The following is a 21,324-nucleotide window of genomic DNA, read 5'->3' as shown; positions in this document are numbered from 1 at the left end:
GTCTGATGCATCTGTAGTTAGGGTTTGGGCGGCAGGGAGTGGAGTGAATGACAGTCCCTTGTTTTGGTGGCAGGCATCTGCCCACCATAGGAACTCTAGTTGCAGGCAAGGAATAATAGGAATCATTGTTTCCAGGCTGTGACAATGTTGACTCCATAAACTTTTTAAGTACCACTGAAGTTTCCCCATATGCAGTCTTGCATATGGAATTAGAAGAATGCAGGAGGCCATGAACCCCAAGGCTTGCAGAATTTGCCTTGCAGATAGCAGGCTTTTTGTGGCCACCTGTTTGAAGCAAGTCACCAATTGAATTTGCTTTTCTGGTGTAAGGTAAGTCATCTGGGCAGTTGTATTCAAGCTTGCACCCAGGAATGTAATTTTTGAGAGGGTACCAGTTGTGATTTCTTTTCGTTTATGGTGTACCTTAGACAAGTTAGAACCCTTTTTACAAAGGCCAGATGCTTTAGAAGAATGTCCTTGTTTTCTGCCTGAATTAGACAATTGTCCACGTATGGATATATGTGAATATTTCTTTGCCTGCAAAATGCAATTACTGGAGCCAGGCACTTTGTGAAGACCCTGGGTGCAGCAGATAAGCCAAAGGGCAGTGTAGAGAACTGGTAATGCAAATAGCCTGCTTTGAAGCGGAGGTATCTTCTGCAAGATTCCCTGATTGGGATATGCAGGTAAGCCTCTTAAGTCTAGAGTTACCAACCAGGCATCTTTGCCTAGCATAGGTAGTAACTGTTGAAGAGTCAGCATCTTGAATTTTGGAATGTCCAGAAATGTATTTAGAGTGGATAAATCCAGAATTGGACGCCATGATTTGTCTTTTCTGGGTACCAGGAAAAAAAAAAAGTCTTGAATTGAAACCTTGTCCCTTTTCCTCTTCTGGTACTGGTTGAATAGCCCCCATACTCATGAGGGACAGAACTTGTTTCTGGGCCTCTGCCCACTGATTTGGGGGCAGATCTGGCCATCTATTTGGGACTGGCAATGTGTGGAAATGAAATCTGTATCCCTGGGATACTATATTTAAGACCCATTTGTCCTGGGTAATAAGTTGCCAGGTCCGTGCATGAAGTGCCAGGTTTTCCCCCCAAAGGGGTGGCTAAAAGGTAAGTGCATGGTGATTATAGAGGAAAGTCATTGAGAGTGTTTACCATAGGGAGGTGCCTTGTTGTTTCTAGACTAGGAAGTGGAGGCACCCCATTGTTTTGTTCTAAAAGTTCCTTGTGACTGAAACCTGGAGCCTTTGGAATGTCTGGATTTGACTTGAGCGGCACTCGAGGGAACTGGAAAGGACCAGTTCTTAGTAGGCCAGTGCCTACTAAATCTTGGAGGCTGCACTTGTAAGAAATCTTTCACAGTTTGCATAGATTTAGCTTTATCTTCCATCTTTTTTAACACTTCTTCAGCCTTATTACCAAAGAGACGGTCCTGTTGTAAAGGAGCATCCAACAATTTTGCTTTAACATGGTCAGGCAGAGTTTGCTCTTTAAGCCAAGCATGCCTTCTTAGCACAGATCCAGTTACAGCAGCCCTGCAAGAGGCTTCCAAGGAATCAAAACCACATTGCAAAGTAAGTTTTCCAACTTGTTCAGCTGAATGTAATAAATCCTGCAAATCTTTATTTTCCACACAGTCAGAGATTAACATAATTTTCGGTTTCAGTAGTCCCATGATATGCTGTTGATATTTAAGCATATGAAATTGACAGTTTAAAGCCCTGATTGCCAAGGTTGCGGACGTGTAAACCTTCTTACCCCATCTGTCCAGTACCCTGGAATCTCTATCCAAAGGGGAAGGATTTTTAGCAGTAGAGGCCTTAACTCCCTTGGGACCCTGAGAAATGGTTTCAGGACCAGCAGTAGGGTTTTTGAAAAGGAATTTGTGGGAGTCAGGAACCCTGTAGTATCTGTCTGGCTTACTAGGAGCCGGAGGCAGAGAATCAGGAGTCATACTGAATTCTGAAAAAAACATAATCAACAATGTCTAGAACAGGGGGTATAGCCAAAGGCCAATGCTGAGGAAGAAGGACAAAAATCCCTAAGTCTCTTTTTAGATTTAGAGAAATCCTGACTTTCCCAGTGGAAATGTTCCCTTAAAGTATGCAAAGTTTCTCCAAAAGAGAAATCCTCAGGGGGAGAAGTAGAAGGGATGGAATCTTCTGCATCAGAGTCCTCATAAGTAGGTATAGATAAATCCTGTTCAGTAGAAGAATCTGAAGAAATAGAATCCTGATCTGAAGATTCATAGTCAGTGCCTCGCCTAGGCCTCTTAGCAGGAGGGGGTTGGCTGCCCCTGATCAAGGTAATTAAATCTTCAGCCATTTTGATCATTTGATTTTTAGGCATAGGGGCCTGCACATGTGACCCAAGCGTCATTTTTTTAGACATAGTAGATATTGGCCTTAGTTTTGAAGATGGCGTCAGTTTAATACACAAATCTTTAGGCCTGAAAACACCCTCAAAAGCCGGTGCCTGCACAGCGGCTCCGGACCCATCTAAGGTAGAGACATCCGCGGGTTCAATACTTAAAGCATCTCGTGGTATACCGGACTCTGAATGGGTCTCAGTAGAGGCCTGCGAATCAAAAGTAGCGGGTATCAAGGGCTGCGAAAGCGCCCGAGTACCAGCGAACTAGCGACTGGCTTAGGAGAAGCGTCGTAGTCAGTTTTGGACCTAGACGGTCTGTCTCTGTCTTTTTCATCGGTAGGTACTAGGCTATCAGCCCTGGGACCTATACAAGTCCAGCCAAAAGGTTACCCTGGCTTTTGCCACCCAAGAAAATTATTTTCCTGTGCCACTGTCGAAGAGAGCCACAGAGGTGATCCCCAGAGTGAATTTCCTATTTCCCATCCAATCATCAAGATTTTTCTTGAAGAGTGCTAATGAGGAGCTTTGTTTGATATAGATAGGTAGTTTGTTCTAGAGTATGGGAAGTCTCTGGGACAGGAATCTATCTATCCGGCATGTTCTGTTTATTGTGGTGACAAGGTTTAGGTCCCTACAGCGTGTAGCTCGGAGGGATTGTAATTTCTTTAAGTGGAGCATGTCCAACAGCTCTGGGTTTGACATAGCTTTGTATGTTAGGCAGAGATCACCTCCGAGTAGGAGATATGCGACGGAGTAAAGCTAGAGTTTTTTAAGACTGCCTGCATAGGGCATCTGTTTGAAGCTGGTAATCCTCTTTGTGAGGTATTTCTGCAGCCTTTTCAGTTGTTGTAGATGTCTTGTGAGGTACATACCAAAATGTCTTGTGAGGTACATACCAAAAGGGGCGTTGTACTCTATAATGGGTCTAATGAGTAGACGGGAACAATGACCTCTTTTTCTGGATGAGAAGATGTGAGGAGGTGTGCCACATAGAGGGATTTCCTGACTACTGTGGCAATGTGATTATCAAAGGAGAGACTACTGTCCACCTGTGTCCCAAGGTCTCTTATCACACTTTCGGTGTTAAGTATACTACCGCCTATGTTGCAGTTTATGGGTACAGAGTTTTTACCAAAGGGGATGACAATGCACTTTTTGGTACTAAGCTTGAGGCCATGGCTTTGACACCAGGCATCTGTCTCAGTGAGGCCCTTTTGTAGGATGTCCACATCATTAGGAGTTTCGATTACGGCTCCTAGTTTGCAGTCATCTGCAAACTTCATTAGCCAAAGACCTTCTGTGCTAGCCTGTACTTCAGAGAAGTAGATACCAAACAGGAGAGGACCCAGGACTGAACCCTGTGGTACTCCACTTGTCACTGGTCTGAAGTCGGATTTGGAGTCTGCTACTTTCACAGTGTGGGTTCTGTCAGTGAGCCAGCTGGCAACCCATCCTGTGACATAGGGATTTATACCTACCTTTAGTGAGTTTATCTATAATTCCAGAGTGGGGGATGGTGTTGAAAGCCTTGGCAAGATCTAGATAGGCTGTGTGAACTACCTTACCCTTGTCTACGGCTTTGGCGACTGCTTCAAAGAAGTCTATCAGGTTTAGGAGACATGATCTGCCTTTTACAAACCTGAACTGGGTGGGGTGCAGAGTTTGGAGATTACCAATGTCTTTGTTTATAAGTTCCATGATGATACGTTCCATGGTCTAGCAGGCTTATCAGGCTAATGGGGCGGTAGTTCCTGGGGTCCGTGGTGGCTCTCCCCTTGTGAAGTGGGATAACCGTCGCTGTGCACCATTCAGCAGGCAGAAAGCCTGAGGTGAGGCTATGACTGAACATGGTACTTAGGTGGGGTGCCAGTTTGTTCTGTAGTTCGTGTAGAACGCAGCATGGGATGTTGTCTGGTCCCATAGATGCTTTGTTCTTGGCTTTGGAAAGTGTGGTTTTTACCTGTGCAGCCGTGACTACAGGAACTTTGTATTCTTCCGGTAAAGAGATGGGCTCCTTAGGGGGTGAGAGGGGGGTAAAGTTAACATTGAATCTATCTGCCAGGATGTTGGCAATATCAGTTGGGTCTGTATATTTAGTGCCATTGTGCTGTAACTCAGAGCAGACCTGAGTGTTGTCATTGAGATTCTTGACATAGCTATAGAATGTTTTGTGGTTGTCTTTAGAATTGGTGTTGATTTTGTTTTCGTAACTAGCTTTAGATGATTTTATCAGGGATCGCAGCTTTTTACTGAGGCTATCCAGGGTGCTCTTCTACTCATGGGATTATACTCTCTTTTACAACAGTTTCTTCCTTCTGTTGTACAGTTTGTTTATGGCAGGGGACCACCAGATTGGCTTCCTTTTTTTGGAGGATAGCATCTTGGTTCTGTTTGGGATAGCACAATCCATGCACTCATGTAAGTGCTTATAAAGTGCAATTGTGTAGGATTCAGTAGTCGTAACCATATTGTCCATCTGCATGGGTGTCATGAAGTTCACCACTTCTGTCTTAAGAAGCATAAAGTTGGCTCTGGAGAATTTTTTTACCATGGTTTCCTTAATGGGGGTGGGGGCAGGATGTGGATATCTAGGGTAATTAGCTTATGGTCGGATCAGATCAATGAGGCATTGACTTCAGGTGTGGAACACCGGTCACTCATGTTGGTAATGACTAGATCTAGGATATTGTTGCCCCTGGTGGGGGTGTGGATAAGTTGATCCAGGGCATTAGAGTTTATGAATTCCAGAAAGCGTTGAGCGAAGGAGTTGGTACATGAGTAGTTTTCCCAGTTAATGGTGGGGTAGTTGAAATCGCTCATTATTAGGGTGCTTGGTTGAACCCTAATATTTTCCAGTACATCAAGAAGAGAGGAGTGGGAATCCTGGGGCATGGTGGGTGATCTATAGCAAGCTACAATTTGGATTGCAGTTTTGCAAAGAGTTGGTTGCACTTGGATAACCTCGGCTGCATTATGTTGAGCAATTAGCCTGGAGGTGTGGATATCCTTAATGAATATGGACACCTCCACCTTTGGTGTTCCAGTCCAGGTTACATGGCCAAAAAGTGTGGTAGGAGTTATAGCCTGGCAGTGCAGGGGTGCTCTCTGGAGCCTTGAACCAGGTCTCAGTCACTGCACAGATATCTATGTTCTCCATTTTAAGGAGTGCCTCAAGTGAGTGCATTTTGAGATTTAGACTTCTAGCATTGAGTAGCATCACCCTCAGTTTTTGCTTGCCTGTTCCTGTTATGGTGGTGAATTTGTCATTTGAACCTTGCCTAAAAAAGGCACTATAGGGGTGGCAAGAACCTTAGCCAGTATCCAGAATCCCAGGGGTGACAGGTGCAGGCCATCTCTGGCAAAACATCATGGTCTGTTGACCATTTCATCGTAGGCAGACAGATACTGGTTCCTTTTAGAATGGCACCAGAAGCTTAGCCAATTGCTGAAGTCAATCATTTTGTCCATTTACTGCTGAATCATTCTGGGCGATAGCAGAATGCCACTCAGGGCTACGGTCATACCAGCCTGGGCTACAAGATCAGAGAGCTCTTCCATGTCTCTTTTCATGTAGTCCAGGGAGGTAAGTCTCAGGTCGTTCACACCAACATGGACAATGACAGTCATATTTGTACTAGTTGTCGAGTGACCCGAGTGCATGGGTTATGTGGTGAATCCTGGCACCCGACACGCAGCTGACAGTAACCTTCTCCTTGTTTAGCTGGTGAGTGGGACATCAGTGTGCCTGACTACAGAGTCAACTATGACTCCCACTGATGAGCTAGAAGGCTTCCCTCCAATACAGAAAGCTTGGGGGGGGGCTCAGAAGCAATGTATACAGCAAATCTGAATCTGGACACTAGTTACAGAAAAAGCATAGATATATATATTGTTTTATTTATATATATATATATATATATATATATATATATATATATATATATATATATATATATATACACAGAAAAGTAGCAAAAACAATTCAAATGCAGTGCAAGCTAGCACACTTGAGTATGTAGCAATGTTAGACCAAACAGTTTAAAAAATGCAATTAAATTAAAAATTACTAAAAACAAGTGCAGAAGGAATCTATTAGGTAGAATGAGGTAAAGAGATGGGACTGGGGGGAGTGTCCTAGATGAAATATACAGTGGGGGCGGACAACTGCAAAAGCCTCCAAATTTAAACAACAACACAGGAATAGGGAGGGTGGGTATGGGAAAACCAACACCTTCAGCAGAGATCTGAAAAACTATACAGTGAAGCAAAAATAAAAGTGCACAACTCTGAAGTCAGCCAGCATTGATATAAAATTAGTCAAACAACAATTACCAGTGCACAACTCTGAAGTGCCAGAAAAATATACTCAGCTCTGTATATCTCCAGATAGTTTGAAGAGCACTCTGTCAGGACACAGGAAGGCTCCAGCAATGATATGCGTTTTTTAGGTATTCTGGTAGTCTGATTGCTAACCGTCATTTCTGGATAGTTAAATCGTGAGCCAAAATATTTAGAAGCAAAAATATACAGACGTTTAATAGCACATTGAATAAATCTAGCACAAAACCGACAGCAAGGTACTTCATGATCAGGGCTTAGGCAAGGAATATAGTACAAATGAAAATCCTTATGGAGGTATTTGCTTCCCACAAGTAATGCAATTATTAACTTTTACTGACATCGGTAAGGAGCAAGAAAAAGTTTCCCCAATGGGGTACTTAGCTTTTAGTTGAAAACTTCGGTTCTGAAACTCGAAAACGAAAATTTCAGAGGTCGGCCGACCGGCACTTGCGAACTGCTTCTGCTTCGGGCACCGCGCGGCAAGAAAGACTGATGTAGTGGCATCGGCTGCATGTTTTATACTCCTGACAACCTGACGTCATGGAAGAAGGGACAGCAACCGACGCAGGACCCAAGACTTTGTTAATCAGGCTGACTGAGGGCAACCTGCCAGCAGATTACCCAAATGTAATGACTGCAACAGTGAAACACGAAGAACATCAGGGATATTTACTGGAACGTCCTCTAACTGGAATGCTAGACAACTCACTCTGGGATAGACAGTCTTTCTCACAAGCTAGCTGTTGTGGTATAGGCTCGGACACCGGCATCAAATGTTTCCGATTCCGCCTAAACTCTACTCCTTGTGATTCCACAATGTACAATCTTGGCTCTGGGCAAATGCTCTTCGTGACTCCACTCTGATCATAACCTTTGCATGTTTGCATTATCACCGTCTCTCCTTCATGTAATGGATTTAGCGGTTTGCTGGATTTATCATTCTGGGATAGATGTTTAACAGATGGGCTTTCACTGATCCGTTATTCTTAGGACTTGGAACGCATAAACTACTGCTGATTGGTAATTTAGTTCTGGTTTGCCTTGACAGAAGTCTCTGGGCAGGTGAACCAAGATGTTTATCATGAGGAATATTTCTGAGATTCAACAGATTCAGGAAAACATCACTATTGTCTCGTTTCGACTTATCTAGTAATTGTTTTGCACTTTGAACTGCACATTCTGCCAAACCATTTGACTGCAGATACTCTGTACTACTCGTAACATGAATAAAGTCCCACTCTTCTGTGAATCTTTTGAACTGCTGGCTAGTAAACTGCGCAACACTGTCAGTAATAACTTTGTGCGGACTACCATGAAGTGCAAAATGACGCTTCATCTTAGTAATGACAGTACTGCATACCAGATTAGGAAGTAGGTCATTCTCAAACCAACTGGAATAAAAGTCTACCAGCACCAAATAATGTTTACCATTCCATTCGGGAATATCAGTGACTACTGTCTACCAAGGTAGTTAAGGAATCTGGCTTAGCTGAAGTGGTTCCTTATGCTGAAGTGGCTTTGTACTATTACATACAGTACAAGATGGAAGTACTCTGTCAATGTCTTGTGACATTAAAAGGCCAAAATGCTAGACCTCATGCCCTCCTTTTAGTAGAACCAGTGCCTGGGTGGCCACGATGCAAGATAGTAATGTACTCTTGTTGCAAGGACTTTGGAACCTTTCATGACGATACCATTGTCAAAGAAAACCTCATCTCTATATGGAAAATAAGGTTACACTTCTTGAGGTAAACTAGCTTGCTTTGATGGCCATCCTTGATTGATAAAGTGGCTGAGTTTCTGTAAAACAGGATCTGAGGCTGTATGATTTCTAAGCTTGTCAAGATTGTTGTGTATCTGGCTACTTGCCAAATATGTAGTAAATTCTATATAGGTAAAACTGATCGATTACTTAAAGATAGAATTAGAGAATATGTATATCACATTAAGAAAAAAAGTAGCTTTAATGCTTTAGCAAAACATATAGTAAATACAAATGAACAACATGTTTTCAGTTTTATGGTAATACGCAGAACATATATGAATTCAAGAGGGGGTGACACTAAAGCTGATGGAAGCTATCTGGATTGTTAGATTAAGAGCAAGTGCAGGACATGGTCTTAATGATTATGTTCCTATGAGACCCATTTTAAATAATAGACCTTTACGTAGATAAGAAAAATATATATTTATGATTATTTTTTAGCTAGATGTATTTTATATGTTTTATAATTTGTGTAAGTATATATTTCTGTGAGTATATGCTTTTAAATATTAAATAGTCTATGTCATGTGATTTGAGCAACTGTTATAAAAGGTGGGTTTTATAAATGGTTGATATACACCTGAAGAAGCTAATAGTGAAAGTGCTTGTGTGCCATTAAAGCAGTGCAACTGTGGAACTTGGATATCAGTTTTTAGTTTCTGACATTCTTCAATTGTTGCAGAACTTTACTATCTTTTGAATTCAGGAGCTGGAGCCTTGCCTTTGCAGTATTTTTGATTCCAAGATTGAAATTATACTTTTGCAATCTCAGCATCATACGTTGCAATCAAGCTGGAGCTGAATGCATAGGCTTTCTCAAAATATTAACTAGAGGTTTGTGGTCCGTTTTGATCTGGACAGATGTACCATAAATACAATCATGGAACTCTGAACAAGCAAACACAATTACCAAAAGCTCTTACTCTATCTGAGCATACTGCATTACAGTTTGGGTTAGCGTTCTGGATGCATAGGCAACGGGTTGACCCTCTTGATAAATGACTGCACCAAGACCAAATTTCGAAGCATCACATGCAAGAGTAACTGGTTTGTGAACATCATAGTATCCGAGAATTGGTGGACTGGCAAGTCTTTGTTTCAGGACATTAAATGCTCTCTGGTGTTGCACCCATGACCAGGATACATCTTTACATGTTAACTTCCTGAACAGCGTTGCTATTTGTTTCAAGTCTCGTATGAACTTGTCTAGGTAGTTAGCCATGCCAAAAAAACGTTGAATGGCTTGAACACTGCCTGGAGCTAGTATTTTGAGAATTGCTGTTTGCTTGAAAGGGTCTGGTCGTAAGCCTGAACTGGTAAACAAATTACCAACATAAGCAACTTCTTGTAACCTGAATTTGCACTTCTGAGGATTCAGCTTAAGATTCATTTGACGTGCTTTTTCATGAACTTTCTTGAGGTTTCTGTCATGCTCAGCTTCACCATTACCTCCTACTAGTATATCATCTACTACAATAGCACACGGATAACCGGAAAAAATTCACTCCATTGCAAGTTGACAGACTTCACTGGCAGAATTTATCCCAAATAGCATTCTCAAACATCTGTACCTTCCAAATAATGTACTGAAAGTGGTTAACAATGAGATTTGTTGTTAAGCAAAATTTGCCAGAATGAACACACTGCATCCAGGACAGAAAAAAAAGTGGTATTTGAGATCATAGCTGCAACTTCTTCGACTGTGTGCACTGGATGATGATGTCTTTTCGGTGCTTTGTTAAAATCTCATGGATCAATACATATTCTGATATCATCTGAGCTTTTCCTGTGAGCTACCACCATGAATGATACCCATTCAGTCGGTTCATCTATTAGATAAATCACACCTTGTTGTACCATTTTATCTAGCTCCGCTTTGACTCTATTCTGCATAGCTAATGGAACTTTATGGGCTGGCTAGACAACTGGGTTGGCATCTGGGTCTAACTTCATTTAGTACACAACTGGAAGCTTGCCTAGTTCGTCTATGAAGAGATCAGCAAAGATAGAGGAAAAAAAAACTGGGCGAAATTAGAGTAGTGGTCTTTTAAACTAACATGGTGGACTTCCTTATTAAACAAAACCAGTCCCATTTTCAAACCATCTCTGAGCCCTAATAATGACTGTACGTTCCTTTTGACCACATAAAATAAGTCATAGCTTCACCCAGGAGAAAATGAAAGCATCACTGAGCCTTCAGTTTGAATTTCTTCACCACCATAAGCAACGAGCTTCGCACACTTTACCAAATCAAGCTTCTCATCAGCACACTCAAGCAAATGTTTCTGCTGACATGACATTGTACTTTGAGCCTGTGTCACCTTTGAGCTCTATGGGTTTCCCATTTATCTGAACAGTACAGAGTACTTCAATCTTTGCCCACAAATCTACTGCAGTGACTGCTTCATGAAGCACTGACACAACATCAACATAAAGTAGGGTCGCAGCTTTCTAACAAATAGATTAATTTCTTGAAATGTTCCCCTTTTATAAAAGAATGTGTGTCTTTTGATTTACAAAACCTTCTGAAATGATTTCACTTATTGCACCTGTGGCACTGCTGACCAAAAGCTAAACATTTCTCTTTTAGGCTCATGATTACCAACACAATTACAACATCTGGCAGTGAAACTGGGTGGGGGCCCATTCTTCGAGTTTGCTGACTCACTCTTATGCTTCACTGAGACTGTGCGTACTCTGGAACTTGCTAGAAAGCTGTAGGGTTTTTCTCTGCGAGTGCTTGGGCCCATTTCTTTTAACCACGTATTGCATACTATCAACATGAGCTTTAGAAGTTACTGGAAGCATGCGTTTCTGATTTGTAAACATATTGGTGTGCTTTTCTGTAAGCTCATATCTGACAAATCTCAATGGCCTTATTCAAACTTAAATCACGGTCATGAAGCAAAATCTTTCTCAGAGCATTATCTTTAATACCTCATGCAAGTCCCGTCTTTTATTAACTCATCCCTTAAATCATCAAATCTGCATGTTTTAGCCTTGTTTCTCAAATCAGTTATACATGCTGCAAATGTTTCGCCAGGCTTTTGATCCCTTGTATAAAAAAGTGCCTTTCCATTGTTATATTTGTTTGGGAGTTGCACATTTCTCTAAATTTACGTTTCAAGCACTCGGGGGGGTCCTCACTTGACTCAGACGGTACAACTATATGACCATTTCCCCCTCTCCTGCAATGACAGCAGATGCATACACAAATGAATGCACCCTTTCAATGGCTTCTGAACCAGCTAAATTAAGCAGAACAAATGCCTTTGTATGGTCATCTTTATCAGAAAATGCAGCCTGTATGAAAATATCAAACTCTTGCTCAAACACTCTCCAGTTCTCTGAAATATTATTGTCAAACACAAGTGGAGCTGGTCTTCGAAATCCTTCAGCCATGCCCACAGATTATAGTAAAACAAAATGTAATACAGGCCCACTTGGAATTGTGTACAAACATGCACACACATAGCAGGTACTTGTAATAAGATTCAAATGCGCAATAAACTCTCCAAAATACCGTATTTTGCAAAATATGCTTTGAAATGGCTGTATTTTGCAAAATAACTGTACTGTAATACTGCACAAACATGCAAACACTTCATACACTTCAAACAACTCGGATAGCTTTGATTAATACAAAAAAGTAGTGCTTAGCAAAAAAAAAATTCATAGTTTCCTTTATTTTATTCATTTTATGCAATTCAGACTTTATTCCAAGCATTTTCCATAGTTATTTTGACTATTTCTATTAATATATCATCATTCTGTATATTTCTTTTACTTAGAAATTAGTTTAGAGTGTTCTGAAGGTCTCGTTTCATATTTTGCGAATAAGAAATAGCTTGAGGAAGTGTTAATGCCTGAAAATTAGTTTCTGACCTGCTTTGCGAGTTATACGTGCAGTAGGGATGATTCACGCCTGTATACTCCTCCAATCTTAGCGGAGTGCTTCTTGGTCTCAAAGCTGAGGAAACTGGATCCCAATCTCACATGTCACTCGTCCCTCTCTAGTACAAAAGACGAACAGGCGTGGTTGTCCATTTATATGCTGTATTACACAAACACATTAGGATGGTAAGCAGCATTACAAAAAAATAAACTGATTAACAGACTGACTATACAGACATACATGCTTACATCTTAACAGCTTACTACAAAATGGTAATCAGGCTCGCACGTGTTCAGTAATTGTACACTTGTGCGAGCCCCTAAAAGCTTCTTAAAGCTGTACACACATACTGATCTACACTTTCATTCTTGGGAACCAGAAACATTCTGGAATAAAACCCCCTTTCCCTCCTGGGAAGAAGGCACAGCTTGAATGCTGCCTTGTGCCAAGAGACCCTGAAGTAGTTCCTGGAAGAAAGGAAGCTGTTCCTGAGGAGGTTGAGGGATGCCCAAAAAAAGGAAGAAGAGATTTCCATACCATGAAGCATCCCTGACAGCTGATGGACAGAACTCAAGAGTCCTGAGTGATCCTTAACCTATTGGGAAGGGAAAGGGAAAGACAAAAGGATAAGGGAACCAGACACAAGAAGGGGGAGGGGGGACAAACAGTCAGACAGAACCTGGCTTGTTTTGAAAAGGTTTCTGACAAGGAGTCTGAATACACTTAGCAGGAGGAAGCTGCCTAGAACCTTTCTTACCTTTGGGAGGAGGGCAACTTTGTCTGCAAACAAAGGCAGATTTAGATGGATAATTTGTCTGAAACTTGGGAATAGGGGAGGCAAATATATGCCTCAATTCCTGCAAGGCCTTACCTTTATCCTAAAGAAACTTAAGCTCAGCAGCCACATAAGAAACAGGTTCTTATTATCAAGATAAGCAATCATCAGTTTAGCCTTAATATCATCAGGTAATGGCTGGAGACAAAGCCAAGAATAATGTCTCATAACAGAACCAAAAGCAGTAGCCCTAAACTAGGCATCAGCTGCATCATAACTACATTTAATAAACAGAGTGGCGGGCTACTTGAGAAGTAGAGCCCAGTAAAGAGAGAGTGGAGGCCTTCACTTCAGAATCAGGAAGGCCTGAGATAGGATGGGAAGCCTGAAAATAGAGGGCTAAAAAACATACCTGATCATATGGGTCTGGTAATAGCCTTAATAGCCCAAAAGGCCAAAAAGGCAGCAGTATACACTTTCTTGTCCAGCCATTCCATAGCTCTACTGTCCTTGGCTAAAGGAAACAGTTTAGCAGAAGGCAAAAGTTTACAGGGTTTGTCAGAAGGAGATGGACACTACAGAAGATCAGCAGAAGAATAGTTGTAGAGAAACCTACAATCAGGCACCTTGTAAAATTTGTCAGGTTTCTTATGGACTGGAGGTTGAGAATCCAGGGATACAGAGGCTGCTCAAAGGTTTATAGAAGGATAGCCAAGACTGGAGGTACAGCAGAGGGCTTAGAGGACTCAATCTGGAGAAGCACAAAATACCTCAAGTGTCAGAAACCTAAGAACAGTCCCATTTAACATATTCCGTCATACAAGAAATAGTATCCACAAAGGAGAGTTCTTCAAATGGAGAGTCTGGGCTAACAATCTTCCTCCTCAGAGCTATGATCCAAGGGAGAAGGCATCAGAGGAATATGCCGAAAAAGACTTTACTAATCCAGTTCCTCTTCAGAGCAGTGCTTTTTTTTTTGGGCCTTCTGAGTGGGGTAGATGACCAAGGGGAAGCAGGCACAGAAATTCCATGGAGAGGCTTTAAGGTAATCAGTGCATTAAATAAACCCTGGATAAAATCCTATCATTCACACTGGAGATCCTTAGGAGTAGCTTGTTTTTTCTTTTAAGGGGCATCTGCACTAAACACCCTAGAAGGTTCAGACCCTTCCCTACACTCGCCCAAAGAACAAGTATCTGCAGTAGCCCTCTCAGTCCCTCTGAAATAATCAGCCAAGGTTCCCCCTCAATATCCAGAGAGGACATTTTCAAAGCCTCCAAGGATGTGCAAGAAATTGGATCCAATGCTGGCCTCCAACAGGGTCACTGCAGAGGAATCTCACTTAACAACCGGGCAATCCTCTGGGCTTTCACCAGCTTTGAGAGAGAGATAGAGACACGTCTGTGGGAGGTGGGTCAACAGCTCAATCAGACTTGACCTTTTTGGCTTTTTTCCTGGTAGGTGGCTAACCTTTGGGATGGGAAGATTCCACCACAGCACCTTGTGCCATCAATTTAAGGTCCTGGTTCTCCAAATAAATGGACAAAAAGGAGAGATGACTACGTAGGGTCTTGGGGACAAACCCTTGGCAGATAGAACACTGTGTATGGTCATGAGAAGCAACCAAAGGAGAGACTGGTCGTGATGATCCTATAGGGAAATATGCCTCCCACACTGAAATTTTCCCTTTCCAGATGACATGTAAACACACAAAATTAAAAAGGAAAAAAAGATAAGTAGAAACCCCAATAGGGCACTTATCTGAAACATGCCTCAGAAACCAGCACAAAAGGAGCATACAGACTGACCATCAATGTTCGCATTCAGACTGGCAGCAAATAAGTCCTGAGGTATATATATCTGTATGCAATTTATACAACTGGCGTGTATGGTGTCAGACGACACCACATTTGGGCAGGAGATAGACAAGCTTATTGACATGTTCAATAAAAGGGGTTACCCCCTTGGAACTACTGGTGTCTGTCAAGGATGAAGTCCTTGGTAAAAGGAACCAAGGTTTTTACCAACCTTTACTCCCTATCCAAAAACACCCACATGTTGACTCAATTATGTATCAAAATGACAACAATGGTATTCAAACAACTGAGGTGCCTTACGAACGTTCTATGGTCATTACCCTTTTCAGTGAATAGTGAGGAAATTGTTGAAGTGATTAATAAATTCTGGCCAACTGTCACCTCTATTAAAGAAGGTGTTGAATTATTTGATACTACACCAAAAATTGTTTTTAGGAAAGGTATGTGTTTCAAGAGTTTATTGGAGATGAAAAGGGACAATATGGGTTCAAATAGAGCAAAGGGTGTATAACATATCCAGTGCTGTGACTCATTGTTTATTAGGCATAAGAAAATAGAAGTGAGAAGGCATTTCAATTGCCTATCTAGGCAAGTTGTGTACGGGGCCCTTTGCCTAAAATGTAAGGCTTTTTACATTGGTAAGACGTGTCGGATGTTAAAGGAGAGAATTTAAGAGCAGTTAAATGACATTAGGAAAGAAAGATCTACTAATGCTCTTTACAGACGCATCTCTTCTTGTGATGGGCATTTTTTCAAGTTTGTGGTGATTGACCACATGCACAGTGATCCAAGGGGTTTCTACACTGAGGATCACTTAAACAAAAAGTAAGTCAAATGAATCCTTACATGTGATGCTTTATCTCCCCCAGGCCTTAATGAAAGTAGTTCCATCACCCCCATTCTTAAGTTAAAGAGTCTTGAGGGATGATTATCACAGATAAAATGTGGTTTAAATGTTCTGGACTTTACACATAATTTGTTTTTATTTAGATTCCTGAGTTTAACATACATTTGTATTTGTATAATGCTGTTATTCATTAGTAAATTCTATTGGTATTGTATGCATGCATTATCATGCTTGTATCTGGAATTTTAACATAGTTTCTCACACAATTTTTTGAAAGTCGACACTGGTGTTCATAGGTAGGTACTAGGCTATCGGCCCAAGGACCTACGTAAGCCTAGCCAGCAAGGTACCATAGCTTACGCCACCCAAGAAAGTTATTTTCCTGTGCCACTGTCCAGCAGAGACACAGAAGTGATCCCGGGGTGTATTTCCTATTTCCCATCCACTCATCAAGATTTTTCTTGAAGAGTGGTAATGAAGTACTTTGCTGGACATAGATGGGTAGCTTGTTCCAGAGTATAGGAAGTCTCTGGGACAGGAATCTATCCCTCCAGCATGTCCTGTTTATTGTGGTGACAAGGTTTAGGTCCCTAGAGCGTGTAGCTTGGAGGGATTGGGATTTCTTTAGGTGTAGCATGTCCAACAGCACTGGGTTTGACACAGCTTTATATGCTAGGCAGAGATCACCTCGGAGGAGGCGATATGCTACGGAGTAAAGCTGGAGTTTTTTGAGGCGGTCAGTGTAGGGCATTTGTTTGAGGCTAGTAATCCTCTTTGTGAGGTACTTCTGTGGCCTTTCCAGCTGCTGCAGATGTCTTGTGAGGTACATTCTAAAAGGGGCGTTGTACTCATAATGGGTCTAATGAATGATGAGTAGAGGGGAACAATGACCTCTTTTTTCCTGGATGAGAACCCTTTTCTGATGAGGTGTGCCACGTAGAAGGACTTCCTGACTACTGCGGCAATGTGACTATCAAAGGACAGACTACTGTACACCTGGGTCCCAAGGACTCATCACGCATTCAGTGTTAAATAGATTGCTGCCTATGTGGTAGTTCATGGGTACAGAGTTTTTACCAAAGGGGATGACACTGCACTTTTTGGCATTGAGCTTGAGGCCATGGCTCTGACACCAGGCATGTCTTAGTGAGGCCCTTCTGTAGGATGCCCACATCATTTGGGGACTTGACTATGGCTCCTACTTTGCAGTCATCTGCGAACTTAAGTCAGCCAGAGGCCTTCTGTGTTTGGTATCTACTTCTCTGAAGTACAGGCTAACAGGAGAGGTCCCAGGACGGAACCCTGTGGCACTCCACTTGTCACGGCCTTGAGGTCAGATTTGGAGTCTGTAACTTTTACACTGTGGGTTTTTTCAGTGAGCCAGTTGGCAACCAATCTTGTGACGTAGGGATTTATACCTAGTTTAGTGAGTTTAGCTACAATTCCAGAATGGGGGATGGTGTCGAAAGCCTTGGCAAGGTCAAGATAGGCTGTGTGAACCACCTTACCCTCATCCACGGCTATGGTGACTGCCTCAAAGTCGATCAGGTTCAGGAGGCATGATCTGCCTTTCACAAACCCGAACAGTTTGATCACGTTTTGATTTTGTGAGTATTTAAGTAAAATAGTGGATGTACTAGCAGTTCTGAAGAAGTCTTTACCTAGACAAAAGCACTCAACTGCTATCACTTGCTATTTTTGCTGCTTGTTGATTTTAATAAATCGGTTGGTGTTATTTCTCGGCTGTTGGTACTGGTCTTTTTGGTTATCTGGATCTCCACTCAAGTTTTTCATTTGTTTGGTTTGGTTCTTGGTATATCTGTATGTCACCTTTCTGCCTTGCATCTTGAGCAGGGAGCATTTGTGCAACGTACAATGTTTATGAAATCCTAAGGCTTTGGTATACTGGCTGGATGTTGGACTACCCTTGGCAGGGAATCAGTTTAGTAAAGAATACTACAACAGTGATACGGAAGGACATCCCGGTTAACAGATATCCATTTCTTTTCATAATCACATTACTCAGCCACACATGCCCAATTTAAATGGCTTCATAACTGACAGCCAATTAAAACAGTGTCTATAAGTGACTTTTTAAATCAACAAAAACAAAGTTCCACTTACATTTAGGTGGCCAGGGTTTAGGGACAAAATAAGCTTCTGCTCTTGTACCAAGTGTACTAACTCGGTCTTGGTATCTGGCTGCATCTCTGCATAAAGTTCTGTACACCTGAAAAAGAGAAACAAGCAAACATGATCACACCTTCACAAAGCATTTATATCAACACTGCTCAACAATCACACTTGGAGGAAAAAAAACATTTTCAAAGTAGGCAGCTCTGTGTTTTCTCGCTTCCACACTCTGACAGACTATCAAAATAAAGAAACCAAAAACTTACCATTTATGACACTATCCCTGCAATTTCAGACATCAAACCTGCTTAGGAAAAAAAAAAAAAAAGACTGCTGCAACTGATGCTGCATTACCCCCTTAGCAACATTCAACTACAGTAGTTTTATATTACTCATTAACACTTAATCTGACTTAGGGGTGGGGTTATTTTGACCTTCATAACCACAGAGTTTTTATTACATTACACTGCAGGCTCCATATGCTTTTAACTACCCTGGAAAAGACAACTGGAGAGTTGGAAGTGGCCTCAGAATTCTGAATTTGATCTGTGCCATTCAACAGTTAGGTGCTAAAGCTCCACTTTCAGAACTACTTCAGCAAGCAACTGAGAACATAATCCCATGAATGTATCTAAGGGCTTACCAGAAAACTGGAAACTTGTCAGTATATAACATTTCAGATACAACTGTAGTAATCAATAGGAAGGCAATAAACATGAGAAATCAGAAACAAAGCAAAATCTTACTACGTACAATCTTGGGTTAAGGAGGAAGAATACAAAGAAAGAAGTCACTCACAATACTGTATAGCTGTCATTTTCTGCTTGCTTTTCACTGCTTCCATCTGTAAGCATGCTCATATTAAACCATTACAGATACCATTCTGCAGACAGTACATTTATGTAAGTAAACTTACCATAATGGTAGATGTTTGAAAATCACTGCTGCAGTAGCCTTGGCTGTATAGGTTATATCCTGATAAGGATATAACAGCAAGCCAGATTCCAAAGCTTCAGGGTACATTTCACACACCCAAACTATCAGGCAGCTTGAGCTGAGCTAACTAAAAGAAGTTTGGGCACAAAGTTTTTCAGGGCTTTCCTGACAACAAAGTGAGGGAGGCAGAGCCCTGAAAGGACAATGCTATGAAGAAAAATTAATGTCTACACCCAGAGTAAACACCACCCACAATATAAGGGGGATGAAGACAGGGAACATCTACTGTTATGCAAGTACTTACACAACTGTACTATGTTCATCATACTGATTACTGCTGCAGTAGTCAAAGGTATATGGTAGATTAAAAAAGCTTACTACATTTGGGAGGTGGAAGGAACACCTGGAGAATGAACCTTGCAAAGCCTGACCTAGATCTAGAGAAGGAATCAAGCTTATAGTGATTTGTAAAAGTATGTATGGTGGACCAAGCTGCAGCTTCTAGAATACTTCTAGAATTAACCCTTTCCCAAAAGGTCTTAGATGAAGCCAATGCCTTGGTACAGTGGGTCTTACCCCTGCCTAGCAAAATTTTGTTGTGGCGAATATAACAAAAACTCATAGCCATAGAAAACAATTTGGAAGTAGTTTGTATTGACACAGGTTGTCCTTTCTCACCTTCACAAGAATAGAACAACAGATCTTAAAGATTTAGTTCCGTCAAGACAGTACTGAACTTGTCGGTGGACATCCAAGGTACGAGTCTCCTTTCCTTCTCATTTTTAAGCTCGGTAAAGAAAATGAAATGAATGAATAGTCTGGTTTAAAGTAAACTCAAAATACCACTATGAGAGCTAATCTTTCTTTTAGGCTTACAGAAACCTTGTTTCTATGGAAAATCAAATAGGGTTGACTCACCATAAGAGCTTGCAGCTTAGCTACTCCTCTTGCAGAGGTCAAACAGCAAAACCGTATTTATGGTAAGAACCTTAAGTCAACCAGATTAACTGGTTCAAATGGAGCAAGTGTTAGCTTCTCAAACAAAATTAAAATCCCCAAGAAGGGGTCACTATTTTTTGGAGACCTCTGAAGTAAAACCTCTAACAAAACATTTTGATATGAGAAAGCCTTGAAAGAAAAGTATCCATGGGCAAACATGCTGAAATGACCAGTAAATGAACATTGATGGAAGAATAAGAAAGGCCATGGGAAAGTAACTCGCACAAAATTGTAAATCCAAAACAACTAGCCCTGACCTTCTCCATTTGCTAATATATGATTTTCTAGTAGCAGGCTTTCTAACCTCCATTAATGCCTGCTGCACGTCATCAGCAAACAAGTGCCTAAAGGAAATGAATAGCCCATCATCCACACAGTCAGTTGAAGCTAATTGGGGAAGGGGGGTTATCAAACACCCTTGATCTTCTGATAGTAGATCGATTCTAAGAAGCTTATAGTAACTGCCCCAGCCATTTCTAAAAGGGAAAATCACTGTGACCTCGGCTAGAAAGGGAGTCACCGTCCATGATCTTGGGGGAAACCGTTCTGCATCTTCAGAACTACACTGGACATCAAGTGGAAAAACATACAGGAACATTCCCGTGAAAAGGAAAAAGAAAATGTACGTCTTCCAGGCCTTTTTGTAGAGAGTCCTGGAATAGAATCTTACCAGCTGATTATTTAGAGAAGAGGCAAATGGGCCTGCTAGAGGAACACCAGAGATGTACAAAATGTTGGAAGACCCCCCCCCCCCGATTTAGTTTGCTACTTATGGGTCTGCCCTGTCCTTCTCAGCTTGTCTGCCACACAATATTGTTCTGATGGTGTTAAGATGTGAGGTATTGCCAGCTATGAAGTAGGGCAGTGGCTATGTAACATAACATATGCCAGAATAGCTAGCTGGAGTTTTGTAAATAATTATCAGTCATTTGTATTATCAACCTGATGTGAACAGATGCTTGTATTGAAAAATGTACTTGTAAAGTTGCTTGTGTTAAAAAACATGCAACAGAATGTAACAGTGGGTCCTGACTACATTGTACCTGATCATACCTCTCAATCGTCCTGAATTACTTGGTTTTAAGAGTTTTGGGGTCCAAATAATGGGGTGCCACGATTCCTGAGTGGCACCCCTTCATTTCCGTTTTCCACTGTTTCCCACCTTTTTTTTTTTTTTTTTTTTTTTTTTTTTAATTTTTTTGCTTTTGTTTTTTGAGCTGATGTCATCATGTGTGCAATGACATCAGCTCCATCAGCCTGTTGGAATTGAGCTCAAGGGCATGCATCATGGTTTGATTTGAATGGATCTGCGAGCAGGAAGGAAACTAGTTTAAGGATATGCAATGCTCCTGGTGAACGGACACGACACTTGTATTTATATTTCTGCTCATAGGAGACAGAGTTTCAGGTAACTGAACACTAGTTTCTGCTGGCCATA

At 41.4% G+C, this 21,324-nt stretch overlaps 1 protein-coding gene across 4 annotated transcripts in view; it reads right to left on the bottom strand.

The window, feature by feature from the left end:
* Nucleotides 1-21,324, bottom strand: part of LOC122793514 (mitochondria localized glutamic acid rich protein) — a 530,827-nt gene that overhangs the window by 338,390 nt on the left and 171,113 nt on the right. For all 4 annotated transcript variants that reach the window (XM_044061639.1, XM_044061637.1, XM_044061640.1 and 1 more), the window contains exon 3: nucleotides 17,943-18,048. In XM_044061639.1, coding sequence (XP_043917574.1) covers nucleotides 17,943-18,048 — 106 coding nt within the window. The remainder of the gene's footprint in view (nucleotides 1-17,942; nucleotides 18,049-21,324) is intronic.

Source organism: Protopterus annectens, chromosome 2.part0, assembly GCF_019279795.1.
Source record: "Protopterus annectens isolate FY-2018-M chromosome 2.part0, PAN1.0, whole genome shotgun sequence".
Lineage (NCBI taxonomy): Eukaryota > Metazoa > Chordata > Ceratodontiformes > Protopteridae > Protopterus > Protopterus annectens.
This window is presented reverse-complemented; position numbering and strand designations above follow the sequence as displayed.